Below are 27564 nucleotides of genomic sequence, written 5' to 3'. Positions count from 1 at the left end.
TCTTTATCTCAGATTTTTGTGGATTCTGTACTAAATTCAAACCCAAAGTGAATTCAAATCTTAGAATTTATTATCAACATCACAGATGTGCCGTGGATTCATTGTGATGTGATTTTAAGGTCAAACTTTCCCCCCTCTGGAATACATTAATATTTGTCTTCTGTTGATTTATGTTTGGTCAAATTAACCATGTCTTTGCTTCTTTCCCCTCCCCTCTTCTTCTCCTCCCCTCTTATCCCTCTTTGTTCTCGGGGTCACCCCCCCCCCCCCCCCCCCCCCCCCCCACAGGCAGCTCCTGAAGAAGCGTTTGTGGAGCTGACGGAGGGAGGAGGTGGCGAGCCTCACTCACAGTTGGATTGTAAAGGAAACAAACACACCCACCAACTTACTGCTGTTTACTCCTCTCAGCTCTCCCTCAGCTCCGGGCGGTCCCTGGAGTGTGTGTCTGCCTTGGTGTGCGTGGGTGTGTGTGTGTGTTTCTTTATGTGTTGATGAGTGTGTGGGTGTCTTGCATCACTATTGATGGGACATTGAGAGATGTGTGTGTCACAGAGTCGGTGGATGGGCTGTAGGGGGATGTGCTCCCCCGCCCTCCCGCTGGTCCTCCTCCTCCTGCTCCCTCTGTCCTTCCTCTCCTCCACGCCTCCGTTTGCTCAGGGAGCCATCGTCATCCCCGAAAACTGTGAGTACTCACTCCTCCCCTGCACGCATCGCACACTGGAAACACTGGAAACACTGGAAAGTGTTTGTTTTTTCATTTCCAGTAAATATTTCCAAACCATTTCCTCTGAATTAACAGGGCTGGGAAGTATGAGGGAGGGAGTATTTCCACATTTGGCTTCTCTAATCATATCATTACTCTTTGAAATTAAGTATCAGGTCAGTAGAGTTTTGCTGTAGCCACCAATTGTAATTATTTCATAGGCATCAGGGGAGGAGTCTAAACAACCCAGGAGCCTCTGATGCAGTGCTGTGGAGAAGAATCAAAACTATAGATTTCTTTTTTCTTTAGCCTTTGTCAAGATGTAGCGTTCAACATTTGATGCGTTTTGTTGAAATGTTCGCAGAGAAGTCAGGTCAGTTCAGGTTATTTATGTCGCTCCAACTCACAAGAACAGTTACTTCAAGACACTTTAGACTCTAAAGACCCCTCAGTATCCTGTGAAAATCAACCCCTCCCCATACGATCAGCACATTGTGACAGTGGGAAGGAAAAACTCCTTTTTAACAGGAAAAAACTTCCTGTAGAACAATCAGTTGGGGAGTGAGGGGTGACAGAAAAGAAGAAAGAGAAGAGACAGAAAAAGAAAGCACAGGGAGACATCGTCTGTGAGATCATAGAGTTCTGCAGTAGCCACAAACTCTCCTTCAGGGTTGTCTCCTCGTGCACCTCTGGACCAAAGCTCATTCTGACCACTGTGACCTCACCACAGACCTCAGACTCCAACAAAAAGCTGTTCGCCTTTCAGGCATCTGAGGAAAAACATTTAATGGAACTGACCAGAAACGTGACGTGTGCTCAAAGGTGGCTGTTTAAAGGTGGATCCTCTGGTTCCTGCACAGTAAAGTTCAGTAAAGCTCTTCATTTTCTCTGGTGCTGTGTTTATTCCTGTCAGATATGGAACTTTCGAACACATCCATCTAAGCACAAATATAAATCCACACAATCAGGTTAGAATAACCTCTGGTCCTGGAGGTAAAGGTCAAAGGTCAGCAGGCTTATCCACACTCCTAGAGGGGGGGAAGAGGGAGTCAGAGGAGGAATCAGGTTCAGTCTGACCTTCGGTAAATGACCTTCTCTCTGGGTGTGGCAGGAGAGGAAAAAGAGAAGGATAGGAGGAGGAGAGATCTGGAGAAGAACGATGGGGGAGGTGGAGAGAGGGGAGGGAGGGGAAGGAAAAGGAGACACAGGGAAGAAAAAATAAGGAGATGGATGTAAACTGACCTGAGACGCCAGTGTGTCTGCATCAGAAAACCAAGAAGGAAGATAAAATCCCTCAGATGTTGTCACTGTTAATAAAAATCATGTTAATGAGCAGATCTCGTCCCGCTCGGGGAACAGCATGAAGAATGTGCCAGCATGTGTTTGTTCAGTCTGTAAACGTGTCTGTTTCCTTTCTGCTCTCCTTTCACTGCTTCCTGTGGACACAGATACAAAAGACAACAGTAAGTGATTTTCTTTGTCGCTGTAATGAAGAAATGTGTGTCGTGGCTCTGCAGCTCTGACGTGAGCGGAGCTTCATTGGTAGAAACCTGCTCTGGACGTCTGTTTTTATGGCTGCTGACTGTGTCTCACACCTGCTCACCTGCACTTTTCCTGTTTTTTGACTTGTTAAATTTGTCAGAGCAGAACATCTCTCCCCCTGCATCACTCCACACAGACACTAAGGAAGAGATCATGTACTCTATATCAGCTCATTTAAAACTGATTTAATGTTATTTTGAGTATTTATCTAAAATCTCTCTTTTCTGAAACAGATGTACGGATATTTGGAGGACTGAAACTGCCCACATCAGTCATTTCATTGCATTTCTGTATAGTTCTTGTGCAAAAGTCTTGGACCACTGTTCATTTCTCTATATTTCTTGGATTAGGTGCAGCAATTTAATGAAATGTGCAAACATACATAGAAATGAACATGACAGAGTTTGTACAGCTCCAACGAACCGGAGTAAACATTTGTCATGAGCAGCTTTATTTTTCAGCACAAACTGAACTCTGTCATTTCTTTCAGTATGTTCAGGAACAGTTCTCCGGGCTTATTTATAAGCACATTTGAAAACAGCACAGGTTGACCAAAGTGTTGTACATGGTAAAAAAAAAAAAAAAAAAGTAGAGCAAACACACACAAAGAACAAAACAAAAACTCAGTCATAACTTAAAGCCGGTGAGTAAAAGTGTGTTTTCAGACGGGTTTGAAGATGCTGAGTGTTGGAGAGATCCTAATTTGAAGAAAGTTGCCCAAAGTTTGGGCGCAGCAATCACAAAGGTCTCCTCTGTGTTTTAGCCTGCTTCTAGAGACAATCAGAAGCTACTTATCAGCTGACCTGAGACTCATTTATCTACAAAATATTTTATTTAAATATACAATCTCACAAAATATTGGAGTATTCCATTAAAAACTGCAGTTTTTAATTTTTGCTGTTATTATAGGATGTTTATCTTTTTTTATTTTTGAAACAGTTTTAACCACCCACTTCACTCCATTATATGATGGTCATAGAATTAGAGTTGATATTAACTATTTATCCATGTGAGCAAACTTGAAGCAGTTGTAGACAAATAGGCAAACAAAGCCTATACAGGAAGTTGATTTCAGCTCTCGGACTAAAAAGTCTTAATCCCTGATCCTATGAGACTTACCCAGGACATAATGCAGGCTTCTGGAGCTGATGTGGGTGAGGGGACTCGCCCAGCCTGACTGCCTGATGTCCAGTGTCTCCCCTCTCCATCGTGGCTCCTGTTAATCACGATGGTTTTAGAGGACCTGCCAGAACTAAGACTGATAAATGAGCTTCAGTCAATCCTTTTAGATGTGTCTCTATCTGTACGCCCTACTTTACCTGCCTGTACTCTGCAAATTTCATTACTGTGTGTGTGTGTGTGTGTGTGTGTGTGTGTGTGTGTGTGTGTGTGTGTGTGTGTGTGTGTGTGTGTGTGTGTGTGTGTGTGTGTGTGTGTCTTCAGTATTTCAGCCTCCGGTGCTGACAGAGATGCCAAAATCACACACAGTGTTTACTCTTGATGACTTCAATCTGGCCTGTGAGGCCACCGGGAACCCGACACCCACGTACGTACACCTGTGTGTGTTGACATGGCAATAAATGTCCTCACAATAAAACAAAAACAAAATGATCTCTCAGAAAAGGTTTGTTTCTGTGACTTTGTCTGTAAACTGTTGATGTGCTGACAGCCGTTCTCCCCTCTGTGTTCATAGATTCCGTTGGCTGAAAGATGGCGAGTTGTTCGGATCAGAGACTGAAGCATCCGGAACGCTGAGAGGCGACAATTCTTCCCTGGATATGTTAGAGGGTGAATACCGCTGCTACGCCTCCAACAGTCTGGGGACCGCCATGACACAAACCGTCAAAGTCAACGTAGAGCGTGAGTCACAAACTTACTGTATGCACACAAAGGCAGTCAGTGTGCTCTGAGGTTCACACCTGCTGATTCACAGATGTCACATGATGATATAAAATCACACACACACACACACACACACACTTCAGTGAGTCAGTGAGGTTGATCGGGGCCACCTGTTCTGCTCGCTCATCTCAGGTTGCCACGGCAACCATTTCCCGGAGACAGCGCTGTGACGTCACTCAGTAGGGAGGATGTACGGTGGGTGTGGAGGATGAAGCCGATGGCTGCAGTCAGCGTGCACACAGACTCACTAAAATCTCTCCAGATGAAATATTATACTGTATTTCACAAACATGCAGACTGATGAGCTCGTCTCCTTTAGAAACTTTGTACTCACGGCAAACGCACAGAGCGCTTTGGCTCTTTCTGCCTGGGATCTCACCTCCGCCGTGGTTTTGAATTCTGGTTTTGATTGCAGTTCAGTTCTTTCAGATTTTATTTCCTCTGCTTTGTTGTGAGATTTACTTCCATACTTTGGTGTTTTTCTACCTCACAGTTTCCAAGCTTATCGACACTTTTTTTTTCTGTGATTGAATATTGCTGTGTGACTTCCAGAGAACCGTTGTTCTCAATTAATTTGGGAAACTTCAGTGTTTACGATCAGCTCAGCCAGCGTTTCTAAAGGTTTTGATGACTAAATGTCAGTTTAGACAGGCAGCATGTGATCGAGGTATTTTTATTTACCTAAAGCACCATCAGAAAGCTGCTTTTAGTAAATAAAATTTCTAAACAATGTTTCAGAGCAAAATAAGTAACTGGCTGATGAAACCTGAGAAGCTGTGCTGGAAATATGAGATTCGAGTTAATCATGTGACCCAAAAAGACAGATGATGTCACTCTGTGTCCACATGATTGTAAATATGCAGCTATTGTTTCAGGTCCTCTTAATTACAAATGAACCCTGGCATTGTTTTTTATCATTTAGGCATTTAAAGTCTGTTATCCTGGACATTTCCTCCAGTCCACTGTGTTACGACAGCTGTGGAGTGTATGCAGTATGAAACCTCTCCTTGAAATGTTTCTACTCTTCCTTCTTTGTATTTTTTTATTTTGCGTCACTATTTTCATTGTTTCTTCCTTTCCCTTGTTTAGCTGCTCTTCATGTTACCTGCAGAAGTATTAACTTGTATTCTGCTGCTTTGTGTTTCAGCTCAGCCAGTTCTCATGAAACAAGAAGCCGTGCGTGTGCAAGGACTCGTGGGACAGAGTATGGTCCTGTCCTGCAACCCTCCAAAAAGCTCGCCTCCTCCCAGCATCCACTGGATGAACATAAGTGAGTGTGCCGATCTGTTTTCTGTCCCGTTCATCAGCTGCCAGCCTCTGTGGCACACAGACTCTTTGTTTATGTCCACTCGGCCTCCATTTTTCTATGACTGGCCTTCTCTACCTTTAAGTTATCAGCTTATTGAGGCTGCGGTGCAATAAAGCGAGCTGCTTATTGTGCGTTTTAAGAGCAAACTAACCAATTTAATTTTACACTAACATGAAAAACATTTTTCCACTGCAGTTTCCATGCTTTGAACTTTATTTCTCACCTACATTAAACTGTCCCCGTCCTGGCTCAGATTTGATGCACATTACTCGGAGTGAGAGAGTGACGATCGGCCTGGATGGGAAGCTGTACTTCGCGAATCTCATGAGGAGTGACAGCAAAGAGGACTACATCTGCCACGCCCAGTACAGAGAGGCCAGGACTATTCTACCTGCCACTGCTGTCTCCCTCTCTGTGAAGTCGAGTGAGCTCACACACAACGCACCGCACAGACAAACTGCAAAGTGTTAAATATAGAGATAAGAAAAATCAGAAAAGTGAGTCAGAGCATCACACTGTCCTGTGTGTGTGCCGACCATGATCACGCTCTCTGTGTGAGGTAACATCAGCCAGAACAGTGAGGACGCATAAAACTGTCCTGCAGTGTCAACGCTCTATTGTTAATTATGTCATGCAGGCTACACTGTAACACAACTGAGACACCAGTGTTTGTTCCACTGAGTATCGCTATGATGACACGTATATGCTCAGTAACTAGATCACAGTCGACTAATCAGTCCTGCCCTGTGTGCCATTTGTCTTCATCATTTATTGTTGCAATAATCAGCATGACCGTGATGATCAAGCTTCACAGTTTCCTGTGTCCTGATTTCTGTCTTCACATCCTCCAGGTAACAGCGTCGCTCATGGAGGAAAGCCCGAGTTCTTCCATCAGAGGAACCACTCCCAAATATCAGCCCTCAAGGGGAACAGCGTCACCCTGGAATGTTTGCCCAGAGGCCTGTAAGCATCTCAGTGTGTGTGTGTGTGTGTGTGTGTGTGTGTGTGTGTGTGTGTGTGTGTGTGTGTGTGTGTGTGTGTGTGTGTGTGTGTGTACTTCCACCTTCAGTTTGTTTACACATGAAACTCATTTCATGTTTATGATCCTTGTGGTATAAGAATGACTGACCCACATGGTTCACTCTTTCAACACACTTTATTCCCAGTTGCTGCTCTCACAACACTCAGCTACAGCCACACACAACAACAACAACAACAACAACCACACTCAGGACCCAGTTCATTCTTTTATGCAGGGGAGGCGTGATTGCTGATGGAGCTCCGGTGTGCCGGCCTCCCCTCCAGCCACGCCACAAACCTGAATTCAGTTTTTATTCAAGCAGAATATTTTTATAATGCAACCATGTTGCTGCTTTGTTCTTTGGTGTATGTGCAGCTGTGCAAAGCAGGGGAAAATCCAGCAGAGGAGAATATTGATCAGACTCTGTGGTGATCGATAACAACACTCTTGGCCAATATCATCAGTTTCATCCTTCTAAAAGAGCTGATGGATAAATGAGTTTATAGATTTAGGTTTTATCAGCAGGCAAAGTAAGATGTGTTCTATCAATATTTCACGGAATTACAACCGGATTACAGTGAGATTATAATTCATATAAAATATAGTCTGCTGAAATTTCTAAGGTCCAAATCATGAGTGATTTCATTCATGTCATGAATTGTTAAATTTGTTAAAGTCTGTCACAAATCTGTGGTTAACGTGACTCACAGGGTTAACCAACTCCTAACGGTAACTCTGGCTGGATTGCAAATAACCCAGTGATGTTAAGGGATTAAAGTAAATGAAACAGTAAAGAAGATACTCTAATTTCCAATCTTACAGAAGCCTTAAAAACAACACCTACAGCAACATTGGCTTCCCTTCAAGACCTCCTGCTAGTGGACCTGTGGACCAACGTCAGCACTACTGCAGTTCTCTATGAAGCAGTGTCCACACATACAGCAGGAGCTCTGCTGTAACATCCTGAGACATCTACAGGAGAATATTAACCCCTTCATGCTTTAATTATGATAACCTCCATCAGGATTTTTTCTTAAGAATTTTTATTCATCTTTAGGCATGAAAAAAGATTTTTGAACTTCATTTTTTTAAATGTACTTTTCAAAGAGTTTTTTACATGTGTATGGAGTGACACATCAGCGTCCAATGTACTGGTTTATGTGCATCAACACTGACACAAATACAAGAAAACAGCCTTTGAACAGCTGTCCACTGTAGTGACCACTATGCGTAAAAGGGTTAACCATAAGTCACCTGACCCGTGCAGCGTGTTTGCACAGACTTCTGTTCAGGTTTCTTTGGCCACACAAACATGGCTGTCTTCCATGTGTCTGTTTGAGCACGTCCAGTATCTGTGCTCGGATGTGAAATCCAAGCTTGACGCAGTCCAAACGTGCACAGGGAGGCGACCTTAAAGGGCAGATAAACCACATTAAATCAGACATGTTTTTTATATGCATCCTTTTACCTGCACTTTGAAAGTTGACACAGATTGTGAGAGCTGTGTTTGAATGATGTCCTTCAGTTTTGAATGCTGAGCATCTTGTTGCATATATGAAAAAACCAACAGCGAGTAAACACTCCATGTTGTGTGTGTCCACTACCTGTTATCAGGACTTGGAAATGGTACCTTGATATTTTACTGTTTCATATTTTCTCTGTTCTTAAGAAATAGGCCTGTTGACCTCATGCAGGCTTGCTCCTTTTTCTTCATATGAAATCATTTGATCTGTCCGGTCTCATTCTAATGATCCTGCTTCCTGTCTATGGCAACAAATGGACTCTCATTATAATTTTGACTTAATGATGAAAAAGGATGTTACATCATTACCAAGATCATCTGCATGCATTCAGCTCTAATTTCCTCCTGTGATCGATCTTCTGTTCATCGCAAACCTCACCTCTATGATCGGTTCTCTCTCACAGTCACATCCTTCTGTTCTCTGACTCCTTATCTCCGTCTCTGCAGACCCACACCTAAGGTGGAATGGAAGAAAAAGGATGGTGTCCTGGCAGACACAACCGGCCAAGTTATTAACTTTGACCGCTGGCTCCACTTCGACAACATCACCCTAGATGACGACGGCGAGTACGAATGCAAAGCCTCCAACACCCACGGCTTCATCACGCGCTCCTTCACGGTCACTGTGGAAGGTAGGCCGCTGAGCCGAGCGCACAGACGATCACGATGCTCTGCTGACCGTGAGGACGTAACGAGTTTGTGCTCCTCTGTCTGAGATGATTGTGAGGAGTCTTTACTAAATCTCACGCTGAACACCTTCAGTTGTGAACATGTATACATGTTCACAACTTTAAAGGAGCACTTCACTAATTAACATTAGTAGGTCCTGCAGCCTGTTCAGAGTTAGAGCCAAATGTTAAACAGGCAAGTTCTGACTCTGAGATTTATATTTTAGGGTTTAAATGCTGCTTTTCTTCGTTTTCCAGCGGCTCCTTACTGGGTGAAGGAGCCTCAGAACCTGATGTACACTCCCGGGGAAACAGTCCGACTGGACTGTCAGGCTGACGGCATCCCGAGGCCCAGTATCACCTGGAGGATCAACGGTCAGCTGTTAACAGGTACAGCAAGATTCTGACGGACCTGTTTGTGATTCTTTGGGAAGAAACTGCAGCACCTGATGTGTGTGATTGATACTGAAGAGTTATCGATTTCTTATAAAGTGCACATGATAAACTACCTTTAAACAATTTGGGAAAACAGACTTGTATTACTCTGATGATCAGCACTTTGCAGAGTGAACCGTTCCTTTGGGTAACTCGATGTTGATTGTATCTTTCTATTAAAGCTTGATGGCCACAGACATAGATTTGAAGGCAGGGCAGAGCGAGCATTTCCTGGCTCCAGGCTGTCGACTTTCTGTGGACAGAGAGCCTCTTAAGCTTAACGTGAATTAGATGGACTCACCAAAAGAGAGAGAGAGAAGCCAGAAGATAGAAAAATAAATGGAGAGCAAGGAAACAAATCATTAGAACAAAGAAGAGGAAAAAATGACTGAATCAAAAGACCAGGGGAGAAAGAACGGACGATGGAAATGAGTCAAAGAAAAAGAGTCCACATTTCTGTATCAAACATCTTCTTGATGTTTTGCACATTCAGAGTTTACATGTTATTTATGAAGATGGGCTTTTAGAAAAATTAAAATGAGGAAAGAAAGTAAACGCCACATAAAAGGAAGAAAAGGAAGGAATATGAGCACACTGGGAGGGAAACTGAGAAAGAGTAGCAGAGGGAGGGAGGTGACAGCCGGTGACAGCTGCTGCTTCTGTCAGTGGACCTCAGTTCTTTAGATTCAGCCTGTTTCTGTTTGACAAACTCTACATTGCCTCCTCGCCTCTTCTCCCCCCTCCCTGTAGAAGTGGATGAAGAACCTCGGCGCACGGTGACCGGAGGAACGCTCATAATGAAAGACGTGAACATTGGCGACACGGCCGTGTACCAGTGTGAAGCCAAAAATGACCACGGCTCCATCCTCCTCAACACCTACCTCTACGTTGTCGGTACGTTTCCCGCCGGGTTCACTTTCCTCTTTGTTCTGTCTCACCTGTGATTGGTTAATGACGGCGTCTCGCCCTCTGTCTCAGAGCTCCCCCCTCAGATCCTGTCCCCTGATGGGTTCATCTACAACGTCACCAAGGGCCGAGACGCCGCACTGCACTGTGAGTCTTTTGGCTCGCCACGACCCCGCGTCACATGGTGAGTGTCACACAGTGAGTGTCACACAGTGTGGATTCACATCAGTGTAACTGAAATACTCTCTCTGTATTCTCTCTGCTGAACCTTTTCACCTCAGTGAAAATCATTTCTCTAACTACACTGTGCAGAATTGAACCTTCACCACTGGGGGACAGTATTTTATCAGAAAGTTTGATTAACCAGCCCTGTGGAGAGAACACTAAACTAGGGGTGGGTTTTGATGATCGATTTATTGATTAAAATCGATTCTAGCTTGGATAATGTAAAATCGAGTCATTAAAATCCTGAATCGATTTTTAATATAAATTTATTTTGCCCGAAACGCCAGAATCTCAGGTTAAACCTCACAAAATTTCAACAACCACCAAACAGCTAAAACAGTAAACGAGAGCAGGAACACGGATTCTGCACAAAGACGTAAACACACAGCGCTGACGCATCAGAATCAGTGAGATGTCGCCTTTCTCACCCGACGGCACGGACACGGTCGGGGCTGAAAGCCGACAGCTCGCTGATTCTGATGTTTCGGCGGGTCCACGCTTTGTGTTTACGTCCTTTTTGCGCTGATTCTGAAGCTGCAGGTTTGATCTCCAAACAATATTGACTGAACCAGCAGCAAAAGAAGATCCAAACTACGCTTCAAATAAACATCGTCATGAATTCACTCTTAGTTTTGCTGTTTTTCTTCCACCACGATAAAAATCACACTTCATGCACAGCTCTCTCTCTCTCTCTCTGTGTACTTTCCCGTCTAAAAATCTTTTTTCTGCATTATTTGCTTGCTTGTTGCACCAGTCTGCCATTGTTTACAGCGCTGTCGGCCGCTCCTTTTTTCCTTTTACTTACTTCGGAAAAGAAAACCTCATTTCTGCTGTTCAATACTGAACAAATGTAAACTTATGTAAATGTAAACTTTAAAATTATGCAAAATTGCAAAACGCTGAGCTGTGTCTCTAATCAAACCTCTGTAACTTTGCTCTGCTTCACTTCAGCAGCATCAGGTAACGTTCATATGTTGATTGATGGTTTTCTTTCGTTTTTGATCTACTGCAGAATATTTTTATAAAATCTCAGACCAGGAAAATCGCCTTTATGTTTTTCTGTGTTTTATCCTCAGTTACTTTGACACAGAGGCATCTGCTGTGATGCTCACACCTTTGATAAAGTCTCGCAAGTGTCAGCTTTCTTTTTATAGACAAAAAATATGGATATGTACTGATGCGTGATCAGAATTATAATATTTCTGACTGTCTGAAGCAAAATTTCCCCAATTCAAATCGAATCAATCGAATAGAATCGAATCGAGGATCAAATCGATTTGGGACCTTGAGAATCGAAATGGAATCGATTCTAGAAATCAGCGATGATACCCAGCCCTACACTAAACCAGAAGAAAATCCAGCATATAGATGGCATCCTAAAGTTAAGGGTTTGATAGAGGAGGGTGCACACTAGTTTGAAAGGGCCACCTCTCAAACTAGTGTGCTCAGAGGTGTATGTAAAATCTGCCAAGAGAGATGATTTTCAGCTGCCATTTAGTCATTTACTAATAGAGGAGGCAAAGTTTGCTAACTGTAAGCAGTAAAGCATGTAAATAAGGGTTGTGCGCATGCATTAACTAGCTTAAGTAACTAACAGGTGCAGGACTGTAGAGTCTGTGTGTGTGTGTGTGTGTGTGTGTGTGTGTGTGTGTGTGTGTGTGTGTGTGTGTGTGTGTGTGTGTGTGTGTGTGTGTGTGTGTGTGTCAAAGTGCATGCAGCTGGATGATTTGTGCAGGTAACTAAAAACACACAGATCAGTGTGTACGCTGTCCGTGGTCCTGAAATTCTAACGTTTTAATTGCAGTGAAATAAGGTTTTATTACGTAAAAAAGGTGATTTAAAAGTTTATAAAAGCCTATTTATTGATAAGATCAAAAACAAAGAGCTCATTCAAACTATCAAACAGATTCAAACCGTTTGAGTTGGAGCTGGTGGTTGCTGACGTGACTTAAGTGTCTAAGAATTACAGCAGTTTCTATACACATCCCACATTTGTACAGCAGTGTTATCAGTCTAGTTGTGCTAACAGTGAAAAGACACTGGTCATGAATGAGACATTGTTGGTTTGGCATCCCCTGCTCTTTACTTTGAATGAAACAGCGCCCTCATGTGGTTTTGTTTAAAATGCACCATGTCTCTGATGACCTGACCACACCCATTTCTCAAGTCTGAAGAACTGAAAGCGGTCGTCTGCATTTATTTTTATCTCCAGCTGTCGTGTGATTAGATTTTCAGTTTCTGACATCTGGAACAAATGTATACTTACAGCTATCAGGGTTTCTTTAGTTATTTAACCACCAAAACTTAGAAATACTGTTCTGGGTATCTAGAGAGCCTTGAAAATTCCAGATATCGAATTTCGTTAGAAAACAAATGTGATGTGTTGGCTTCCACTGTGCAGTTCACATTATGTTCTTCCCCTACAAAAAGCTGTACATTTTACAGGCCTTAGCAATTACAGCTGTTCTCTCTCCTCTCTCATCATTTATTGATCCCTTTGTGTTTGTTATCAAGTCACTAATCAGTGAGGATACAAACTTCCATTGATCCAGTTCCTGGGACCTTATTCTGCAATCTTATGTTAGAATAAGTCTGCAATGATTCTGGAGACGCAGAGCCGATTAGCATATGTAACGATCAATATCTTTGCTCTGTGTGTGTGTGTGTTTGTGTGTGTGTGTTTGTGTGTGTGCGTGCGTGCGTGCGTGCGTGCGTGCGTGCGTGCGTGCGTGTGTGTGTTGCTTGCAGGGACCGGGAGGACACCGGTGCTCTGCTGTCGGACCCTCTGCTGTATCCTCGTGTCTCCATTCTGACCAACGGGACCCTCAAGCTGTCCGACGTCAGCCACAACGACAGCGGCGAGTACATCTGCTCCGTACAAAACACCAACATCTCCATCACGGCCAAGCTGGACGTCTTCCGTGAGTCACACACATAAAAGTGAAGCTTCATATAAATCTTGCTCCTCTCTGATGAATTATTTGTGCTTTATAAAAATCTCTGCTCGCACCACACTGTGTGACTGTGTGACTAGTGATATGAACCATTTATGATGCAATCATTTTGTTGTAAGCGTTTACAGAAAAAGTCACTAACAAATGTCACTAATTCCTCGGTCCTGTGTTTCCTGCTTTCCCTCAGGTCCAAGTGAGATACTGACGAGCCCCCAGGCTGTTCGTGTTGTCCAGGGAGAGAGCGCTTTCCTGGACTGTGACGTCGACACCGATCCTCGGCTGAGGGATTACCAGGTTGTCTGGAAGAAAGCAAATCGGAAACTAGAAGAGACATCAGATAATGACAAGTAAAAACACACACACACACACATACTGTGCACAACAAAGCACATTTATATTTCAGCTTCTGTCCTAAAAAGAAAAGAAAGAAAAAAACCTAAAGATCTTTTATTTGGGAGGAAACGGAAGAAATCTCTGGAAGAACAGAGGACTGGTTTCCGAGCTGGAAATTTTGCGCACTCGGGTCTTTCTGAGAGCAGAAATCTAAAGGCCTTCATGGTGAATGTACTTGTTTATGTGATCCCCAAAATGACACACACACAAATTTCCTAATAATTAAATAATCCCAGTGACACACTTTCATCTTAATTTGGGAAAAATAAATAACTGAGTCATATCATCAGCTGCTTCTTCAGAGGATTGACCATCAGAACAGGTCAGATATGTCTGATCACAAGACTCGATCCTTTATGGGAAGCACCTGAATGTTGCGAAGGACTGCATGATGGATGCTGGACACTGAAATGAGTTGCCAAACATACTTGTACAGCTATTAATACCACAGAAGTTTATGTCTGTGAATGAAAAACAACCAAAATGGAGTAAAAGTGCATACTTTGAAATGCAGCATCGTCGATAAATGTTCATGACTCTCAACACAGAGAGAGAACATTACAGCAGCTCTCAGCTGTCACCATCCAAGAAACATCTGAGTTCCTCAGCACTGAACTGGAGGTCTGCATGTCTCTGTCAGGGTACAGACGTAAATGACTTGTACTGTTGTTGTTACACAGAATTACACGTGTGCTCGTGTGTGTGTGCAGGTACACCTTCTTCAAGAACAACACGCTGAAAGTGACAGACGTCCAATTAAACGACAGCACAGAGTATTCCTGTGAGGTCATCACTAAAGTGGACAACGTGATTGCACAGAGCTCCATCACTGTCATAGGTGTGTGTGTGTGTGTGTGTGTGTGTGTGTGTGTGTGTGTGTGTGTGTGTGTGTGTGTGTGTGTGTGTGTGTGTGTGTGTGTGTGTGGCTCTAATTGTTTTCTGTTGTACTCTCAGCAAAACCGGACCCTCCCAGTGGTCTGACTCTGTCTAATGCTGAGGGGGTCAGTGTGACTCTCAGCTGGAGCCCAGGACTCTCCCACAACAGCCCCATCACAGGTACCACACACACAAACACACACACACAAACAAAACATATGAATTTGGTATCTGTTGTCATGTGCTGATAGTGGAAGCAGCTGAAGAGGACATTTTCATTTCCTGCTGAGACTCTTAAACCTTATGAAATGTTCTGGATTTTTCTGAGATGACTGAAAAAGGAGTACAGCAGACCACCAACCTCCACCAATCACGCTCCATCTTCATCACTTATGAAAAACATGGGTAACGACAGCGAAACCTGGAGGGGCGTGATTGGGAGGAACGGCCTCCCTGATCTGAACCCGAGCGGTGTTTTGTTTTTGGACTTCTGTGCAAATCACAGTTTGGCCATAACGAACACCTTGTTCGAACATAAGAGTGTCCATAAGTGCACGTGCCACCAGGACGCTCTAGGCCGCAGGTCGATGATTGATTTTGTAATCGTATCACCAGACCTGCGACCGTATGTTCTGCACACTCGGGTGAAGAGAGGGGCTGAGCTGTCAACTGATCACCACCTGGTGGTGAGTTGGATCAGGTGGCGGGGGAGGACGCTGGATAGACCCGGTGCACCTAAATGCGTAGTGAGGGTGTGCTGGGAACACCTAGCAGAGGCCCCAGTCCGTGAGATCTTCAATGCACACCTCCGCCAGAGCTTCAACAGCATTCCGAGGGAGACTGGGGACATTGAGTCCGAATGGACCATGTTCAGCATCTCCATTGCCAAAACTGCTGCATTGAGCTGCGGCTGCAAGGTAGTTGGTGCCTGTCGTAGAGCGCTGCTGACTTTGACTGAGAAAATTGTTGGGCGGTGGAAGGAATACTTCCTGGACCTCCTTAATCCCACTGACACGTCTTCCGAGGAGGAAGCAGAGTCTGGGGATGAGGGGGATGACCTGCCAATTTCTGGGGGCGAGGTCACTGAGGCAGTTAAACAACTCCTTGGTGGCAGAGCCCCTGGTGTGGATGAGGTCCGCCCTGAGTTCCTGAAGACTCTGGACGTTGTAGGGCTGTCCTGGTTGACACGCCTCTACAATGTTGCATGGAGATCAGGGGCAGTACCCCTGGACTGGCAGACCGGGGTGGTTGTCCCCATCTTTAAGAAGGGGACCGGAGGGTGTGTTCCAACTACAGGGGGATCACACTCCTCAGCCTCCCTGGGAAAGTCTATGCCAGGATGCTGGAAAGGAGAGTTCGTCCGCTAGTCGAACCTCGGATACAGGAGGAACAATGCGGTTTTCGTCCTGGTCGCGGAACACTTGACCAGCTCTTTATCCTCTCAAGGATACTTGAGGGCACATGGGAGTTTGCCCAACCAGTCTACATGTGTTTTGTGGACATGGAGAAGGCATTCAACCGTGTCCCTCGGGGTGTCCTGTGGGAGGTGCTGCGGGAGTATGGGGTGTCTGGCCCATTGTTACGGGCCATTCGATCCCTATACAACAGTTGCAAGAGCTTGGTTCGCATTGCCAGCAATAAGTTGGACTCATTCCCGGTGGGTGATGGGCTCCGCCAGGGCTGCCCTTTGTCACCGATGCTGTTCATAATTTTTATGGACAGGATTTCTAGGCACAGCCAAGTGGTGGAGGGCTTTCACTTAGGCGGCCTCAGAATCTCATCTCTGCTTTTTGCAGGGGATGTGGTCCTGTGGCTTCATCAGGTGATGGCCTCCAGCTCGCACTGGAACCGGTCCATCGTGATGAAGAGAGAGCTGAGTGTAAAAGCAAAGCTCTCAATTTACCGGTCGATCTATGTCCCTACCCTCACCTATGGCTACGAGCTGTGGGTAGTGACCGAAAGAACGAGATCGCAGATACAAGCGGTGGAAATGAGCTTCCTCCAAAGGGTGGCTGGCCTCTCCCTTAGAGATAGGGTGAGAAGTTCAGCCATCCGGGAGGGGCTCAGAGTAGAGCCGCTGCTCCTCCACATCGAAAGGAGCTAGCTGAGGTGGTTCGGGCATCTGACAAGGATGCCTCCTGGGCGCCTTCTGGGTGAGGTGTTCCGGGCATGTCCCACCAGGAGGGGGCCCCGGGGCAGACCCAGGACACGCTGGAGAGATTATATCTCTCAGCTGACCTGGGAACGCCTTGGTGTTCCCCGGATAAGCTGGAGGAGGTGGCTGGGGAGAGGGAGGTCTGGGCTTCTCTGCTTAGGCTACTGCCCCCGCGACCCGGCCCCGGATAAAGCAGAAGAAGATGGATGGATGGATGAACACCTTAGGCATTTCTGAAACAAACCATGTTAATCTTTAGCTCATTCTACTTTATTTAAAACGTATTTATTCGAAAAACCAACCTACAGCTGAAAAACAGCTGATGAACCGGATCATGTCTGACTCCTTCCAGAGTTCATCATACAGGCTCGGGAGGAGTACCACACGGAGGAGAGGAAGTGGACGTGGGAGGAACTGAAAAAAGTGCCAGGCGACTTCAACCACGTGGAGCTGACCCTGCATCCATTCTCCACCTACCGATTCCGTGTCATTGCCATCAACGAGGTTGGCAGGAGCAGACACAGCAACCCCTCAGACCACCACAGCACGCCACCTGCTGGTAAAGAACAATACCACAACTTGTGCTGTGCAATGTGCAAATGTTGGTATAGATCCAATACCAAATAAATACAGGGCCAGTACTGCCAATACCAATACTGATACCAAAGCTTAAAGGCAGCTTATGTAGGGAAGAGCAGCATGATTTATGAGATTCTGATTTCAACTGTGATTTTTAATTTCCACAGTAATTAGTTAACACAACACAACACACTCTTCAGCTTTTCATGTATTTTGAAACTGGGAGTTTTTTTTATTTATGTTTGCTATAGGACATAAATAAAATAGACGTGACCGTGAACATCAGAGGTGCATGTTTGAGGTATACACTTTATTTAACACAAGTCACTGGGCTACATGCTGAAACTAAAAGATAGAAACAAAAATCGATCCTATCATGATAGGATCGATTTTTGTTTCTATCATGATAGTATCGATCCGGTACCAGTACCAGCGTTGGTATCGATCCGCCTGCCTCTAGCCTTAAATAATAGGATCCATGTGTCAGAGGCTGGAAAACACTTCAGTACGTGTGTGAATGAAACAACAATATAAGCTAGCAGCAGATGTGATGAGCTTTAGAGTTACAACTGCTACTAGCAGTGATTTTTATAGACTGTGTCCAGGAGCTGAATATGAGGCGTGGCATTACCCACCGGTTTTTAGAACAGCAGTTTATGGTCATCACCGTGTTGTTCTTCTTCACCATATTTACTGCTATGCTATCAGCTAACACTACCTAGCTTGAGGCACCTCACTAATACCTGCTGGTTACGTATATTTCACCCTAAGAAGATCGTACAGTTTCACTCACCAAAACTGAAGCTCAGACTTCTTGGATGGTCTGTTAGTAAAATAACGTCACAGCAGCCGCATTATTGGTCACAATTACATTAAAAACGCTCCAAAACACTGAAAAAGCACAAACATGGTCCAGAGATCCAGATCAGGGACTCCAATAACCTGTCAGTCAAAGAGGCCACACCCCTAATGATGTAAACTTTAAGCCTTAATGCAGTTTAAATAGATGAGTTATAAACACATCGTCCACCCTTACAGTTGTCATGGAAACATGTTTGTTTCTGCTGTGAAGTTTTAACATTGGAGTCTGACTCACAGCTGAGCCTCAGGCTGACATTAGAGGGACGGAAAATGTATTTACCATTAATTACATTATCAGTCTGAGAGTTTCACAAAGAAATATAAAACATGGTTGATCAATGGTCATGGAGATCAATAAAGAAGATCAATACAGGATGACTGGAGTGTGTTTATTAAACTGAGATATTTTCCTTCACCCTTTTAGCTCCCTCCATCAACCCTACAGGAGTGCGCAGTAACTCCTCAGAACCAGGGACACTGATCATCACGTGGGATGTGAGTACTTCAGTGTGTATGCGGTGGGCTCGAGTAAACATCCTCTGATATGTTTCATGAAAAGCACAGTCCAAGGGCACTTCATATTCTTACTTCCTGTTGCAGGAGATAGACAAGCGTTTCCATAACGGCCAGAACTTCCAGTACGAGGTGCTGTGGAGGGAGGCCGACGGGTCAAATGTAAACTGGAACTCCGGCCGTGTGAGGTCTCCACCGTTCATAGTGAACAACACAGGAACGTACACACCGTTTGAGATCAAAGTCCGATCTGTCAACGCCCTCGGAGGAGGACCGGAACCAGAGCCGGGGATCGGGCACTCCGGAGAGGACAGTACGTCATCCCAGAGCTTCATCCCTGTGGCCGAGTGCTGTAATGGGAGGACCTGTTACTGTGTGTAACTGGGAACCATTACAGGGCTAAAGTCTGTGCACGCCCACTGAGAGGACTGGAACTAAAGCTCATACATACAGATATAGAGACAGTACATGATATCTACAAGTCAGTAATACTGATGACAGTGAGCCAGTTCTGAAAATATCAACTTAAAACAATCTGAGTTAACCATGTTTATCCATACAGCTTATGAATGCCATCACTCATAAATAATCTCACTGCAACAGCTTCATGAAGCGTCACATTAGAGCTCTTTCTGCCAAAATGTCAAATCTAACATCTCTTGCTGGAGTGCCCGGCAGCTGTACACATGAATGCTTTGCTGCTGTGCAGTTTCCTGTCAGTGCTTAGATCATGCTGGGAAAATGTCTTTAGGTCAAAAGTCAAGAATCTCAGTGAGTGGATGATGGGAATGATGCAGCTGAGGGTTTAATATCTCACGCTGAATGTTCGGCATGTGGATCTATAATTGCCTCTTTTGTAATGTTGTAATTTTGATGAGAAATACGAGTTTCAGCTCAGACTGACTTATTTCTGTTTAGGAGGTTGGACAGGCGTTCTTTCACAGGCTTAGAGAACTGTTCAGTTAGAGGGTAGTTAGGAGGTAAAAACGTGATGACTGTCGAGGTCGTTCCTCACAGCAGTCGTCACGGTTTCCTTCAGTTACCTCGAGCTCTGAGGTCTTCACTGGTCTTTGGAAAGCTCAGTGTTTTATCATCAGCAGCAGCAACCCGTGACATCACACCACTCACAGGTTCTTACCAACGGGCTAAAATGACCCATGTTGTTCAACTGTTCACATCATTTCAGGTTCACGTGCTTATATATGACATCACCATACTGCTTAGAAACATCCTGACAATCACAGACAAATCAGTACTGTAGCATAGGTATTTACTAATGTAATGAATTCAGCAGAAATTCAGAAGGTTGTCTCTGACAGAATCTGCACACACATATACACACAGTCATAAACTGTGAGTTTGTGCAAATAACATTGCTGCTGTGCTGATTTCTTATGTTCATGCCTTGCTGCTTCTCTCAGAGCCAGAGGAAGCTCCGACTGGAGTTTCAACCACCGTGATGAACAGCACCATCAGAGTGAGCTGGAACAAAGCCCGGAGGGTCCGAGGTCGGCTGCTGGGATACAGGGTAGCACTTCTCATTGAGTTTAATTACCTGACTCACGTCACAGAAATGCTCTTAACATTTAAATCCTCTGTTCAAGGTTTTTACTTGGTGCGATGTTTCAAACAATTTAATTGGACTTTGGCTTTGAGCCTCTGCCCATCTTTAATACTGAGAAACTTTATAATCTTTCAAACCCCAGAAAATAGTCCAGAGTTACATCTTTGATTAGTAAAATAATGGATGAAAACACAGGCTGATAAAAGTTTTTAGCGTGTTCTGATTTTTTAATTTCATTTTCAGCTGTAACTTTATCAAAGCACATAAAGTGTGTTCATGTTTCTCTATGCTTGTTTCAGATCTACTATAAGAGGCTGGGTTCCAAGGCCGAGCGGAGGCGGAGGTCTCTCAGACAATCCCAACATGAGGAGGAGAGAGGAGAAAGATCAACACAATTGAGTGAGACAGAGGAGCACAGCTGGCAGGTGGAGGAGGTTGACCATAGCAAGACCTCAGCGGAGGTGACGGGGCTGCGACTGTTTTCTGAGTATGAGCTGACGGTCACTGCGTTTAACAGCAAAGGGGAGAGTCCTCGCTCCCCGCCGCACCACTTCCACACGCCGGAGGGAGGTGAGTTTCAACCAAACGCTGCTGTTTGAGGGTCATGTGACCACAGATCGAAGTGCGATTTAACAGGTTCCACAAGTCACAGGTCAGCTGATCTGAGCAGCATTATGTAGTAAGTTAGCTGTCTGATTTAATTACCAATTATTTGAAGGTATCAGAATGCTGCTCTTGATCGTTCCAGCCCATTGCAACCTCTGCACGTGACCCGAAAGCTTACAGCACGACATTCATATTCATGTCTAAGAGTTCAGGACCAGTTCTCAAATTACACAGACCTCATCTGGAACTGTTCTGTGTTTGTGCAGTTCCTGGTCCTCCTGCATCTCTGGAGTTTGAAAGCCCGACAGAAAAATCCCTGATTCTCTCCTGGAGCCCTCCAGCTGAGACCAACGGCATTCTGCAGGGATACATAGTGCAGTACCAGCGGGGTATGGTCTGATCCTGGCTGCGTCATGAAAATAAGATGAAGTTTAACTATTGTGACTTTTCTCATGGTTTTTGTGTTCATCCTTGAATTCTGTTGTAACTTTACTTTCTGGTGTTTCCTTCAGATTTCAATTTTTTTCTTTTTCCCTCTGTAAGTTTTATTTGTTTCACTTTCTGGAAACAGCGTTTGGCCGCCAAGCGTTCTTAGTCATGTTTTTCTGCCTGGTTTGTGTTTCATCTGTAGAGGTGGAGAGCAAAAACAGTCCTGTGGAGATACTGAATGTCAATGATCCCAACGTAAAGCACATCACGCTGGACAACCTGGATCCCGACAGCCATTACATCTTCAAAGTGATAGCACGCACAAAGACTGGAGAAGGCCCTCCCATCACACGCAGGGGAGCCACTCTGCTTGATGGAGGTGAAACTTCAGAATTCTGCCTCACACCGTTTAGTGTTTGGCTTTATTTAGTGAAATAAAACCAAATTCTCACATTTACCTTGTTTTCTCCACCCCCCTGCCTTCTAGAGCCTCCGAGAAACATCACAGTAATCTCTGGTAACGCATCAGTCAACCTGAGCTGGGTGCCCGGAGAGAGAAACCGAAACCACGGCTTCCACATCCAATACCTCAAGAAGAGCGGTAAGGACAGGACGGCTTGCAGGGAGAGGAAGTTTGGGGGGGGGCTGTGAGCATGTGTGGACAATGACTCTGAGAAAGAGGAATAAAGGAGCTGGAGAGTGACAGTTACTGAAAGAGCGTGTGCTTCGCCTGCTGTAAGGAAGGAAAACATGTCTGCACAGCCAATCTTGATGACAGTTCCCGGCGGTGATTCGACCAATTATTTTGAAGCTCCTGACTCTAAATGATCGAACAGAGATTTAAACTTCAGTGTCGAGGAACAGCATGCGTAGGCTCAACAGTCAAGTCTGAAAAAACACTCAAATGTCCAAAAAATAAACTTTTAAGGCTTTTTTCTCTCGAAGTTATACTTTGGTCTGAGAACATGACAGCATGATTAATGGTTCAATCCAAAGTGAGGCGAGCCTGAAGAACCTGCAGTGAACCAAGAACAAGTAAACAGCTCCCAGCTTGTTATGATGATAACAAGTAGATTAAACTGTCACGGCTCTCTGATGTTTCACGCGTATCCAGTGATTTGAATCTGATTTTTCACACTGTTTTGCTTCTGCAGCGTCTCTGGATCAACATCACAGCAGAATTATTAGAAAGAGCAGAAGAATCAGATGAGACAGTTCATTAAATGAGAGGAGGAATATGAATATGTTTCATTCTTCTCTGTTGTGTGGCTGCAGGAGGCGGTGGGTGGGAGAAGTCAGAACAGGTCAACACTACGCAGGGTTTCTATACGCTGACGGGCCTCCAACCAGGAGCTCAGTACCACCTGAGGGTCATGCATGGAAACTCCACTTATTGGCAAGGCGAGGCAAAGACTGTGGAACCACGTAAGTATGCAGAGTAGTAGACGTTGATGCCACAATCTTCACAGATTCACAAATCTAGCACTGTCGACGTCTTGATGCATGCTCAATCATCCAGGTAAGTAAATCCCAAAAAGTTAATTCTGTTCATCTGGACGTAGCTTTTTGTGGGAGAAACGTTTCGTCACTCATCCAAGTGACGTCTTCAGTCTCAGCTGACTGCAGGTTTCCCCAACCTTATAAACAGTACATTTGCATAATGACTGAAACCAGCCCACTGAAGGAACAATGGGCTGTGAGGTCAGTTCCTTGATCATTAGTATGCAAATTCTCTGATCAAAGCTCGACCTGGAGCTTTGATCAGATTGGATGATTGCCAGGATTTATACATCGGGGGAAACCAAACAACCTCTGGCGAAGCGGATGTCTCAACACCGAAGAGCTACCTCGTCAGGCCAGGACTCTGCAGTCTGTTTACACCTACAGGCCAGTGGACACTCTTTCAATGATGAGGATGTAACATCCTGGACAGGGAGGAACGCTGGTTTGAGCGCGGAGTCAAGGAGGCCACTTAGGTGAAAAGGGAAAGACCATCTCTGAATGGAGGAGGGGGCCTAAGGGTACATCTGTCACCATCTTACAATGCTGTGATTGCAGCCATTCCCCAACTCTCTGTGAATGGTCCTCATGGACATTGATCAATGAGCTTTGATCAGTGGTTGTTGATCAATGGTCATAAGAATTTGCATATTAATGATCAAGGAACTGACCTCCCAGCCCATTGTTCCTTCAGTGAGCTGGTTTCAGTCATTATGCAAATGTACTGTTTATAAGATTGGGGAAATATTTCTGCTAGAGACACACATATTTCCAAATATTTCTGTGACAGTCTGTCTCTGTTCTCTCAGTGCCGTCAGAGATAACCGGCAGGTTCGCCACCCAAGGCTGGCTGATCGGACTCATCAGCGCCATCGTGCTGCTGGTTCTCATACTGCTCATCCTCTGCCTTATCAAACGCAGCAAGGGCGGCAAATATGCAGGTACGCTGCGGTGCGCAGCTGGACTCACACTCTCTGGCTCACACAGACTCTAACGCAGAGTTAAAGGATTCTTTTTTTTCACAGTGAAGGACAAAGAAAGCAAGGAGGTGGACTCTGAAGCTCGGCCAATGAAAGATGAAGCCTTTGGAGAATACAGGTGGGCCTTTTTGAATGTCACTCATGATTACAGGTTATGCTTGAAATGCATTTGCTTCCACAAAGAACAAAGTGCTACGGTGGCCCTGCAGGTACAAAATACAGCAAGAGCACAAAACATAGAGCTACCCTACGATTTGAGTCAGTGTGTTGTTTAGTTTTTGCACAAAAATCCTTTATGTCGACACAACAATGAGATCAGTTATATACAGTATGTTTTTATATAAACAGTGATAATTTTCCTGCAGTCAATCATATTATGAAACTTTGTTTTGTTTCTGAAACATCCGAGTTTGACGGGTTCCTTTGAGCGTGCAGCTCGTCACGCTCGCAGCTCTCCTTCCTTTCATTCACTTTTCTTTCTCCCTTCAATGCTCTGCCTGCAGATCCCTGGAGAGGTAGGACAGTTCACCCCTCTGTAACTCTCACATGTGTGTTTGTGTGTTTGTGTCGTGATGCTGTTTAGATTTAATGAAACTTTTCATTCTGTGTGCATTTCTTTGATTTTTTGTGTAATTAGGCATCATTTGCTTAATCAGCCTGGAGTCCTTGAACACCAGGAAGAATAGCATTTTATTAACATTTTATTAACATTTTATTCATGTGTTATTTTATATTTGTCCTTTCTGTAGTTTGGAAATTATGTATGTTATATCATTTCATTTTTTAATTTAAATACTTATAATAACTTGATCCTCCTTAACATGATTAACTGTTAAATCATGTTAAATGCAGTTTCTTTCTTTCCATTTTCAGTTTGGGACAGATTTCACAAATTTGACACAGTTATGACGTCACCGTGTCCGTGTGATGCTACACAGCATGTTTCTTCATTTATCAGACTTCACTTTTTTGTCTGTGAGAATTTACACTGAGTCTCTGTGCCGTCCTGCAGCGATGGCGATGAGAAGCGCTCGGACAGCCAGCAGTCTCTGGAGGAAAGTAAGATGGGCAGCGTCGACTCTCTGGCTGAATACGGGGACAGTGTGGACATCCAGTTCAACGAGGACGGCTCCTTCATCGGCCAGTACAGCGGCCGGGCATCTGTTCCCCACGGCAACGAGAGCTCGGGCCCCGCTTCCCCCGTTAATGCAGTCCCGCCTCCCCCCGTCGCTCCCTCCATGTCGAGCATCCTAAACCGGCCCAGCTAGAGACACACATGGCCACTGCAAAACACACACACACACACACACACAACTATAACCAAATGCAAAGGGACAGACAACTCCAGACTCCACTGCCTGTTACCACACGCACACACACACACACGCGCGCACACACACACACACACAGACACGCACACACACACACAATGTCAGTACATTCCATTGGTTTATGCAGTGAAGCTGTTTACAGGATGTCTCACCTTTCAACACAAAGTTTACACACACACACAAAAACACACACACATACAACCGCGTGATTAGAAACTCGTACGAGCGAACAAACTGAGGTGAGGGCGAGAGCTGCACCAGCTGCTCCTGAGCTCACTGAGTCACGTTACATGAGCTCAGTCTGTTTGCAGGATTGTTACTGAACATGTAAAACTTCTGATTTTGTAACAGCTGAGATGGTTGTTACAGTACTTGGAGACAGTTTAAGAGCTATGAAACTTAAATTAAATTCATAATAAAGGGATACATTTTTAAAAACACAGACTAGTTCTAATGCAGGATTATTAATGAATATATAAAATTCTGGACTAACTTTTTGTAGTCAGTGACTACAAAGCAAACAGTTTGCTAGTCTGTTCGGAGCTCTGGAAGAACCAAGTGACAGCTGATTGGCTAACGGTGAATATCAGCTTAAACATAAAAATAAAATAATAAAGCTTATTAATACTAATTCTGATAAAGGATCCATTCTTGTGCATTTGAACAACAGTTTGAGCTTCTGATGTCCTCTCCGCACCCTTCATGACCACTTCTGACACCTCAGCATATCTCAAACTAGAAAGTCACCTGAGCAGCTGCAGGTGGAGCTTCCTCTGAGGTTCTTTGGGTCTAACTCGGTGCCGTTCAGACTGACATTGTATCTCTGGATTTATCTGGACTTCAACAGGTTTGTAGTTACCATGTTGTGGTTTGTTTACACGATGGAAAGCTTTCTAATTGGGCACAAACAATTTACTGTTTACTAAAATCTTTCCTGATTTGATGAATGTAATTGCAAATTAAGCTGGGACTCGTTGAGATGGCCTTAAAGTGAAACCAGTCTCAGAAGGAAATGAGTTTCATGGCTCAGAGTGTTGCGTCTGATTCTTGGTTGCTCCATCTGTCCACCAGGGCAAAGCTGCTCTTTGACTTTTACATTAGAGTGGTGTTTGCACATGACGCAGTAAAATTAGACTTTAAATAAAAACTTAGAGAAGCTGGTGCAGCTCAGCCCAGGAGACAGAGATGATTTATGGGAGAGCGTCACAAAGAAAAAGGAAAAATCTGGGAGTTTTTCATCTTTCATCTTGGACCAAATCACTTTATTTCATCGTAAACAAACATTTCAGTCTCTTTTTGTTTCCTTAGCATATTTATATGTAGATTTTTTATATTTATGTGTTTTTGTTACCAACTTATGTATCTGAGTTTGCATGCATGCGTCATGGAGCGGTTTTTGCTATTTATAGATGCACGCCAGCTTCCAGGCATTTCTAAAGCATTTCATTGATATTTGAGTTAAAGAGCGTGACTGTTACGCTGTGTGTGTGTGTGTGTGTGTGTGTGTGTGTGTGTGTGTGTGTGTGTGTGTGTGTGTGTGTGTGTGTGTGTGTGTGTGTGTGTGTGTGTGTACTTGCTCTCCATCCCTGCCCTTTGACCTGCAGAGAGGGGAGCTCTGTTGCCTTAAGAGAGTCCAGATGAACCTCCTCTCCTCCCTCTTCCTGTCAGTCATCTCTCCTCACACGCAGCTTCATGTGTAAAAGTTTTCAGCGTTCACGCTGCAGTTTCTGCAAACGTCCATTATACCCTGTAAATGGCCAGCAGACGGCACAGTTCACTGCTTCAGATGTTTCAGGGCTGCCTTTGAATATGATTGGAAAAATTCCTATGCATACACACACACACACACACACACACACATACTGATGAACACATGAAGTGGAGGCCCACATGGCGGGTCCTCTGTAGCAGAACAGACCCTCTGACGGAGCGAGGGAGGAGGCGGAGGAGAAAGAGGATCAGATGTAATCGCTCTCTGAATGTAAATAGAACCTTGAGATTGTCAGTTTTTTTATTTTCATTGCTTCTTTTCTAAAATCATTGAATTGCAGTTTGTCTTTTTATCTTTTGCTCTGTTTGATTTTGTACTTGTATTTTGTATCGACACCCTCCCCTCCATCGTCTAATCTTAGGTTTTCCTTTCGTGTCGCTCAGTAGCCTCGAGACGTTTAGAGAAGATTAGAACCGTAGAGAGAAAAACACTCCCCTTCATTCATTCAGTTTCTTTATAGCGCGTAGCAATGCAGCAAATAATACTGATTATTAAAAAGCATAAATGTTTCTACAGCTCGCTGAGCTGTTTAATGGCAGCGGGTGAGATGATGTTCTCTGGATGGACCCGCACTGGAAACAGTCTTATAGCTCAGAGGGTTTATTTCGTTGCCTTGGACACGCTGCACTGATGCCGATGCGGATCAATAAAAAATCAATCTGATGAAAATATGTGACGCAGGATTACACACGGGGACCCCCGTGTTCGGACCCAGAGCTGACGCTTATTCTTAAAGTTTGTCGAGCAGAGAGACAAACCCGACGAAGCGATTCACGCAAACCGAGCAGAAAAGACCAAAACCAACAACACCGCGCGCAG

At 44.5% G+C, this 27564-nt stretch overlaps 1 protein-coding gene across 3 annotated transcripts in view; it reads left to right on the top strand.

The window, feature by feature from the left end:
* Positions 1–27564, top strand: part of LOC134619576 (neural cell adhesion molecule L1.1-like) — a 46649-nt gene that overhangs the window by 17784 nt on the left and 1301 nt on the right. The window contains exons 2-28 of one of the 3 annotated variants that reach the window (XM_063465485.1): positions 289–682; positions 3689–3791; positions 3939–4105; positions 5295–5417; positions 5710–5880; positions 6308–6419; positions 8447–8631; positions 8926–9057; positions 9853–9996; positions 10081–10192; positions 12982–13154; positions 13375–13534; positions 14291–14418; positions 14535–14636; positions 16964–17170; positions 18476–18546; positions 18652–18877; positions 19986–20092; positions 20428–20698; positions 21001–21123; positions 21366–21542; positions 21651–21764; positions 22439–22588; positions 23473–23604; positions 23689–23761; positions 24147–24158; positions 24656–27564. The exon at positions 24656–27564 is cut by the window's right edge and continues 1301 nt beyond it. In XM_063465485.1, the coding sequence (XP_063321555.1) occupies positions 538–682; positions 3689–3791; positions 3939–4105; positions 5295–5417; positions 5710–5880; positions 6308–6419; positions 8447–8631; positions 8926–9057; positions 9853–9996; positions 10081–10192; positions 12982–13154; positions 13375–13534; positions 14291–14418; positions 14535–14636; positions 16964–17170; positions 18476–18546; positions 18652–18877; positions 19986–20092; positions 20428–20698; positions 21001–21123; positions 21366–21542; positions 21651–21764; positions 22439–22588; positions 23473–23604; positions 23689–23761; positions 24147–24158; positions 24656–24911 (3876 nt within the window). In that variant the 5' untranslated portion in view covers positions 289–537 and the 3' untranslated portion in view covers positions 24912–27564. Of the gene's footprint in view, positions 1–288; positions 683–2158; positions 2167–3688; positions 3792–3938; positions 4106–5294; positions 5418–5709; positions 5881–6307; positions 6420–8446; positions 8632–8925; positions 9058–9852; positions 9997–10080; positions 10193–12981; positions 13155–13374; positions 13535–14290; positions 14419–14534; positions 14637–16963; positions 17171–18475; positions 18547–18651; positions 18878–19985; positions 20093–20427; positions 20699–21000; positions 21124–21365; positions 21543–21650; positions 21765–22438; positions 22589–23472; positions 23605–23688; positions 23762–24146; positions 24159–24655 lie in introns of those variants that run through there. The other 2 variants (XM_063465487.1, XM_063465486.1) reach the window with 2 other exon arrangements.

The sequence above is a fragment of the Pelmatolapia mariae genome, linkage group LG20 (assembly GCF_036321145.2).
Source record: "Pelmatolapia mariae isolate MD_Pm_ZW linkage group LG20, Pm_UMD_F_2, whole genome shotgun sequence".
Classification (NCBI taxonomy): domain Eukaryota; kingdom Metazoa; phylum Chordata; class Actinopteri; order Cichliformes; family Cichlidae; genus Pelmatolapia; species Pelmatolapia mariae.
Note: the sequence above shows the minus strand (reverse complement) of the source record. Positions and strands in the feature narration are given on the sequence as shown.